Source organism: Merops nubicus, unplaced genomic scaffold (genome assembly GCF_000691845.1).
Source record: "Merops nubicus isolate BGI_N331 unplaced genomic scaffold, ASM69184v1 scaffold17821, whole genome shotgun sequence".
In the NCBI taxonomy this organism is placed as follows: domain Eukaryota; kingdom Metazoa; phylum Chordata; class Aves; order Coraciiformes; family Meropidae; genus Merops; species Merops nubicus.
The window spans coordinates 28,171-35,960 of record NW_008589173.1 but is presented as its reverse complement, the minus strand read 5'-3'; the positions used below and the strand labels follow the sequence as shown (position 1 = coordinate 35,960).

The 7,790-nt window shown below is 47.5% G+C and overlaps 1 protein-coding gene across 2 annotated transcripts in view; it reads right to left on the bottom strand.

Annotated features, from left to right (window-relative positions):
* Positions 1-1,294: 1,294 nt before the first annotated feature.
* Positions 1,295-7,790, bottom strand: part of CTCF (CCCTC-binding factor (zinc finger protein)) — a 13,916-nt gene continuing 7,420 nt past the window's right edge. Inside the window, exons 7-10 of one of the 2 annotated variants that reach the window (XM_008949508.1) lie at positions 7,123-7,305; positions 6,574-6,709; positions 4,023-4,190; positions 1,295-2,892 (exon numbers count right to left, since the gene is read on the bottom strand). In XM_008949508.1, the coding sequence (XP_008947756.1) occupies positions 2,708-2,892; positions 4,023-4,190; positions 6,574-6,709; positions 7,123-7,305 (672 nt within the window). In that variant the 3' untranslated portion in view covers positions 1,295-2,707. The remainder of the gene's footprint in view (positions 2,893-4,022; positions 4,191-6,573; positions 6,710-7,122; positions 7,306-7,790) is intronic. The other variant, XM_008949509.1, reaches the window with a different exon arrangement.

Here is a 7,790-nt window from a genome sequence, read left to right as displayed (position 1 = left end):
GCTAAAACAGAGGCACTGCAACACCTTTCACACTCCACTTGCCAGTGCGGAGTCATGCCAGAAGGTTTAAAAGATGATGGTGGGACTACTTAGAGATCCTAAGGACACCTTCAGCTTCCCAGCTCACTGCAAAGCCTCCCTAGCTCTAGGCTTATGCAAAGTCACATCTTCAAAGCACTGCCCCTCTCTGAAGCATCTTTGGGCTTGCAAGTACACAAGGTCCTTGCCAGCTGAAAAACCACTTGGAATCATAGGATCATTAAGGTTTGTAAAGACCTCTGAGGTCATCAAGTCCAACCATCAACCCAACACTACCATAACCACTAAACCATGTCCCCAGGTGCCACATTCACATGTTTTTTTAACCCCCCCCCAGGGTTGGTGATTCCAGCACCTTCCTGGACAGCCTGGGCCAATGCCCCACTGCTCTGCGAGGAAAGAAATTCTTCCTCATATCCAACTGAAACCTCCCCTGGTGCAACTTCAGCCCATTGCCTCTTGAACTTATTTGCTCATTACTCAGAATTAATTGCTCATTACTTGGGTAAAGAGACTAACCCCCCCGCCCCCCAACCCCAACCTCCAACCCCAACCTCCTTTCACAGAGTTGTCAAGAGCAAGGTGGTCGCCCCTCAGCCTCCTCTTCTCCAGACTCCCACCAGCTTTTCTCAGTAGGTTTAAGAACCATCTCTCAGGACCCAAGATAAAAGAGTCACCAAACAGCCAGTGCAGATGAAGTCTCACAACTCTTGGGCTTTTTAAGGTTTCCTTTTAAAGTCAGTAGGGTTGTGCCACTTGCAGCAACTCGTGTTCTGATGCCAGCAGTAAAGGAGGTACCACCTGAACCAACACCACGTGCAGCTACCCGGCTGCTCACTCTGAGCCACTTCCACCAGCAGCTGAGAAAAGATGTACCATGGAACCCCCACCTCAACATCTGCCCTGCTTCCCAGAATCAAATGGGAAGATCATTCCTTCTTCTGAACCCATCAGCAACAATCACTTCAACTCACAGCCAAAGCCAACCAAAGTAGCAACTCCTCCTCCAGAGTTACTTCAAATCGTAGCTGCCCACATGGGCAAGCATCCAGCCCAGCCCATCATCCATCCCTACTCCAGGCAGCCCCAGGTGGAGTTGCTGCTCAGACCTGCTACACCACAGAGCTGCCAGGAGGAAACCGGGGCCGCTGAGGTCTTCCCTCCACCCTTCTAGGAGCAGTGCGACTCCCAGAAATGGCTGCTGGGCCACCCTGCTAACACCCCCAAAAAGAAAGCAGCCTCCGAGCACCCACGTTAATCCATTATTATTTATTAGCTGTACAGCAGTATATTCTCCTTCCCAGCTTTCAAACCCCATTACATATTTTATAACAGTATTTTTTTCCCCCCCACCCCACGTTGGCTTCCTAAAATAATGAAAAATATCACACAGTACAGCTAAGTACAAAAATGCATCAACCTAGAGTCTGATAGCTAAACTGATAGCTCTCTTAAAAGCGATACATAGAAGAAAAATTTGTTTGAAATCAGCAAGACTGAGGCTCTATAAAAAGCTTACATATTTTAACATGTGACAGTTCATATACAGGCATGTTTGTATTTCACATTATTCCTTTGTTCTGTAATCAGAGATCCAAAACGGTCCAATTACTGACCTGCTCAAATTTCCTGGCCCAGGTCGAGGGCTGTGGTGACCCACGTTAGAAATCACCACTTCTGCCTTAAACATAGGATCCATAAACACAAAATACAACTACAAGATAGAGCAAAGAAAATGGTAGTCGTGAAATTTTAACTCGAGAGGAAGGTTAATTACACGTCGTTCTGAATGCTGGTTTTGTGTGTGCTTTCAAAACCAGGTTTCACAGGTGGGTTTCTCTCTTTTCTGCAAGCAACAGTCTGGGCAGGTCTCTTTTCTCTCTACGTGATTCATCACCAACAGCTCTTCCAACATTTAAACTCTACCGCTTCTTTTGTCACTTAGTTCCAAAGGAATTAAAACCCTGGGGTTTATATAATCTGTGTTTTTGCATACCTCTTAATTAATGGAAAAAGATTAAAATGTAAAAAAAAAGTTATTTACAAGCTTGACCATTACAGAAATGCTTTGCAGAATGCAAAGCATATTAAGGACAGAAACCAGTTGGAGCATGCCAAAAAACTACCGTGTGCAGCTGACTTGGAGAACCGGAGCTAGTCAGTGGTGGAAAAGCCAAGAAAAGAAACAAAAAACCATTGTAAAAGTCTAGGACCCTCCCAAGTCTGCATTTACAGTTAAAAACACTAGTGAGAGGAAGAGGCTGGAGGGCTCTGGGAAGGGCAAGTCCGGAGTGGTTCACCACGTTCTCTGGTCAAGGCTTCTGCCTCTGTAGGTTAAAACTTGACGCTCCACAGCGCAGCTCAGAGCAAAACTAAATCAAGCGTCTCACAGGAGACCCTCAAGGACTCCTGAAATATCTCCTAATGTTCCATGATCCTGTAATGCTAACATAAAACAGCAAGTTCTAGTTAAATCACATTCTAACATCATTTGGAAGTTTTATGTCCCGGTACGTTTGCTAAAACGGTCTAAAATGATGCATTTCCCAAAGCCAAGAAAAAAAAAAACAAAACAACCAAAAATAGGTAAAAGAAAAAAAAAAATATATATTTGAGCCGCTTAAACACAGCCCAGGCCAGTTCAGTCAGCCAGCATGGTCTTCCTCCATCACCGGTCCATCATGCTGAGAATCATCTCAGGAGTGAGGTCTCCGTTGGGAGCTTCCACTACAGCAGGCTGAGCTTCCTCCTCCTCTTCCTCTACTGTTTCCGCATCGGGCTCTTTCTTTACTTCCACTATGATACTTTCGATTTCACCAGTGTTCTGGTCTTCAACCTGAATGATTGCTGCAGCTAAAAGGCAGAAGACAAAGCAGGAGGAGGGATATGACAGGTCTGTTACTGGTTCCAGAGCTGGCCTGCAAGCAGATAGCTTCTCAGTAGATACCATCATGTAACTGTTTAGGTTGGAGAAGACCTCCAAGATCGAGTCCAACCATCAACTTAACTCTACTAAGCCCCCTGCTAAACTGTGTCCCACAGCACCACATCTCCACAGCTTGGAAACCCCTCCAGGGATGGGGACTCCACCACTGCCCTGGGCAGCCTAGCACAGCCCTGGACAACCACTGTGGGGAAGAAATTTTTCCTCATGTCCAACCTAAACCTCCACTGGTGCAACCTGAGGCTGTTTCCTCTTGGCCTCTCACTTGTTCCTTGGGAGAGGAGACTGGCACCCACCCCTCTACCACCTCCTTTCAGGGAGTTGTAGACACTTGGGACTCTCCCATGGGAAGGGAAGGTGGTGCCCACAGCTCACATTCCCACACTGTTGCGGAGCATTTTAACCTGCCTCATCTGTCCAAGTCTCAAGTTTCTATTTCCTTGCTCTTGTAGGAAGACGTGCTCCACCAAACCAGTCCCAGTACACCTGATATCAAGACATCACTCAAACTGTGGATTTTGGTGAATAATCCAGAACAAAACTGTAGCAACAAATGTCCGGTTCAGGGGAATCCAGTGATGCTAATGATAGGTTCAGCACGAAATGTTTCCCCAGGCTGCAATTCCAGACAGACACAGGTCACACATGAAGCAGTGAGAGGACAGACAAGCCGCTGGGGACACCACTACCCATTGAAGGAATGAGTCTGCCCTTCCTGCCTTCTTCCTGGAATTTATCCACTTAGACTTGGCCCAGTTCCTGATGCCTGCTCTTAGGGATGGAGAAAACTGCAGAGCTGAAGCAACATCTGCACTGACACTACACTCCCAACTACAGGCCCAAGGCATTCACATGCCCCCTCATGGGCATGAAGCCCTTGCAACAAATTTCACACAAAAGTCAAGATCTTAGCCAAGTGCAGTCCTACACACTTTAAACAAGCCCACCTGAGCAAGCAGGTGTCCTACAAACCCCACTAAGTCCACAGAAAAAGCAGCTCAAGCAAGCAGTGCAACGTAAGCTTCGACTGGAGACTTACACTGGGATTGTTTTGGTTGGGTGGCAGCTTTGCCTGGTGGTCTTCCTCTTCGTTTCTTACTGGGAGGTGGTGCAGGAGCCTCTTGCTTAACTTCTGGTTCAGCCTCAATTTCTATTGCTGTCTCCTCCTCCTCTTCATTATCATCTAAATCTGGTTCAGCATTTTCCTCTGTAAGAAACATTGCATCAGGTAAGGTTCAGTTTAAAGAACTAAACACAGCCACGGACAGAGAACCGCCATCAAACCCTCATCCAAAGGGAGTCAACTCTGATGAGAAAGACAAGCAAGGGCTTCCCAGAGAAACTAGTGGCGCAGACTGTTCTGCTGGTACCATCACATTAGAGAGAACAAGTTGTCCTTCAGAGAGCAAAAAACCCATAACCTAATTATGTGATAAAAGGTCCTCCGAACATCCACAAAGGAGCTCACACCAAATAATACACTGCTGGGCTACTTCCAGGCCCATCAGAGGAGCCATCAGCCCATAAAAGTCCCACCAGCCCAACCCAGAGTAGCACAGATGTGCACAATGGAAGGTGGGAACACAAATCAAGCACTTCTGAGCTGCTCCATGAGAAGCCATCAGCCCCACTGTCCAGGTGTGAAACCCACCACAATGAGTTAGCAGGAGCAACTCCTGCAGACCACCCTTGAGGTGTGGAGGAATTTGCTGGCTAGGCATGGGACACAATGGGATGGAGGGGAAAGGCAGTTTTGGATCCCATGGGACTACTTATAGGATGCTTAGGGGATGGGCTGAGGTGATTTGGAGAGGAATAAGTGTGGCAAAAATAAGAGAGGCAGGAGGACAAAAGGGGCCAGTTACATGTAAACAGTGGTAGCAGGCACTAGAGCATCTCAAACACCAGAACTCCAGATGGATCCAAGAGGTCACCCAGCCCTCAAGAAACAGCAGTGCCATGTGTCAGTCCTCCTCTGTTAAGCAGGCAGAAAACCAGGGTAGCAGCTCTAGGACACCAGGACTTATGTCCAAGACCTCAAAATCTCAAGCTGAATATGGCAGAACCACCCAAGTGGGGAGTTCTGCAGCGTTATGGATGGGGGCAGGTCTGCAGCCCACTCCCCATGCTTTCCTGGGCCATCAATATACAGTTTCCCAACCAGTGACCAAGAGGATCTTCACCAGAACCTCTGTTCAGAGGCAGAGCAAGTCCAATGAAGTCTATTTTACAAGGCCCTTCAGTCTTTGAAGGGGGCCTACAAGAAAGCTGGGTGGCACACCTTTTACAAGGGCTTGTAGTGATGAGGGATGATGGGTTCAGACTGGAAGGAAAATTTAGGTTAGAAATGAAGAAAAAGTTCTTCACCGTGACACTGGCCCAGGTTGCCCAGGGAAGTTGTGGATGCTCCATCCCTGGAGCTGTTTCAGGGCCAGGTTGGACGGGGCTCTGAACAACCTGCTCTAGTGGGAGGTGTCCCTGCCTATAGCACAGGGGTTGGCACTAGATGATCATTAAGGTCCCTTCCAGCTCAAACCATTCTATGGTTCTAGGATTCTAATCCCCCAGGCAGCCTACAAATCAGGTATTAAAAACCAGAGACTTCAGAATTCCACACTTCTAGCTACCTGCCATCAAGGCAGTTAATTTACTCTGCCTCAAAGACCTTTTCCTAATTTAAATAAACAACTAGTTACACATGTTAAAATCTGTTGAATAAAGCACATTTTTTCAAATATCTATGTAAGCACTTACTTCTAGAGCTTTTGCAGGCCAGGTTTGCACAAGACACTTGACCATATTCACCCTACAAGACCCATTTGCCAGCAAAGAATTTCAAATACATGTCCTCTAGCCAGAAAGATCCCTGGTTCTCCCAACCTCCACCCCGTGGCTAATTCCATAAAGCACTCCAGATCAGACTCATCAGCAACACTGCTTTTGCAGAATTATCTTTCAGCAGGTTGGTCTTGAGAATCTGCTGAAGACATGACTAAGTTTTCCCCCTACCAGGAGGGCTGTGACTGAGTTTTCCCGTCACAAATAACACCACGGTGAAGGTGATCATTATCTAGTATCTCCATGTTCTGAAGAAGCTTCCAGACAGCAGCCACCCAATGACAAATTGCTCCTGGCCCATCTTCTGGCACATCATCCAGGAATGCAAAGCCCCTCAGAAGCCACCTTCTCAATACCAGCATAGATGCAAGCCCACCATGAAGTGAAGACACCAGCAGCTCCTCGATCCTTTAGCTGTCTCAGCAGGCCCTTTCAACAGCCCAGATGGCCAGCACTATCTCCACCATTCTCTCGGATGCTGTCAGCTCTTCCCCACAGAAGGAACCAAGCTAGTCAGCAGTGGAGTTGTCCAGACATGCCACACACCACCCAGGAGCATGCACCATTTCAGAGCAGTGCACCAAAGAAACATGGAGTTTCTTTTGGGCCCCTGAAAACATGACCAGAGAACTTCACACATGGAAGAGTAGGTAAAAACCTCTAACTGCCAGAAGAAATCTGCAGAAGGGGCAAACTAATGCATAGGGAGTCACAGGCCTGTAATCCTCTGCAGGTACCATGTTTTTTCTTACCACTATCAGAAGAATCTTCTTTCTTAGACCGCATCTTCCTCTTTCGGCCCCGTTTGCCCTTCTTTGTCTCTCCTCCATTCTCTCCTTCCCCACCTTCTGGGCCAGAGCAGTTATCAGCATGTCTGGCCATTGTGTTCTACTCGGTGGAAAAGAGAAAAACAAAACAAAAAAATATACAACATGCATGAATTCAAGATCAGATTATTCTGGCTCTGCGTTTTCAAACGTATTTCTAGTAACTTACATCACTTTTTTTTTTTAAACGAAGACTACTTAAGGGCAATGAGTACATTTCATTAACTTTATGAATAAAGTTGCATTTTCACACTGCTTATAGCATTAATGCTCCTATCTGCAAGTGCCAATTCTGATTACACCAGGTCTTCCCTGTCTCTCTTCCTCTCAGAAAGATGTTTGAAATATCACGTTTGTGGCCTGAACCTCACCTGCCTTTTCTTTCGGGTAAACATGCTCCTCGACCCTTGCCTAAAAAGCCTCATTCCACCTCAAACTCCCCCAACCCAAATCCAAACCCGTGGATCCCCTTACTCGGCGAGTGAACGTTTTGCCACACTTGGAACAGACGAAGGCAGCAGGGACAAAGTTGGGGTCGTGGTATCGCTTGAAGTGCATATCCAGGAGCTGCTTCTGGCGGAAGGTTTTATCACAATGGCTACAGGCATAAGGCTTTTCTCCAGTGTGGGTCCGTTTATGCATGACCATGTGCCGCTCCTGACGGGGACAGGCAAGACAGGAAGAGAGAAATCAGATCTAGAGATACAGAAGAGTGAGTTTGCAGCAAAAAGGCCAAAAATTGATCCTTCATATCAAGGAAAAGGTGACTCCACAGGAGTGTGGCACAAATGCGCGCCAACACTGTGCACTCGAGTCTCATGGGACCAATTGAGGTCTGGGCCACATCAAAAGAAGGGTGGGCAGCAGGTGGAGAGAGGGGATCCTGCCCCTCTGCTCTGCCCTGGGGAGATCTCACCTGGAGGGCTAGGTCCAGCTCTGGAGCCCTCAACACAGGAGGGAAATGAACCTGTTGGAGCAGTGCCAGAGGAAGGCCACAAAAACAAGCAGAGGCTGAAGCACCTCTCCTACAAGGCCAGATCGAGAGACCTGGCTGGGGTTGGTCAGCCTGGAGAAGAGAAGGCTCTGGGGAGACCTTCTGGTGGCCTTAAGAGTACCTGAAGGTGCCTACAGTAGAACTAGGG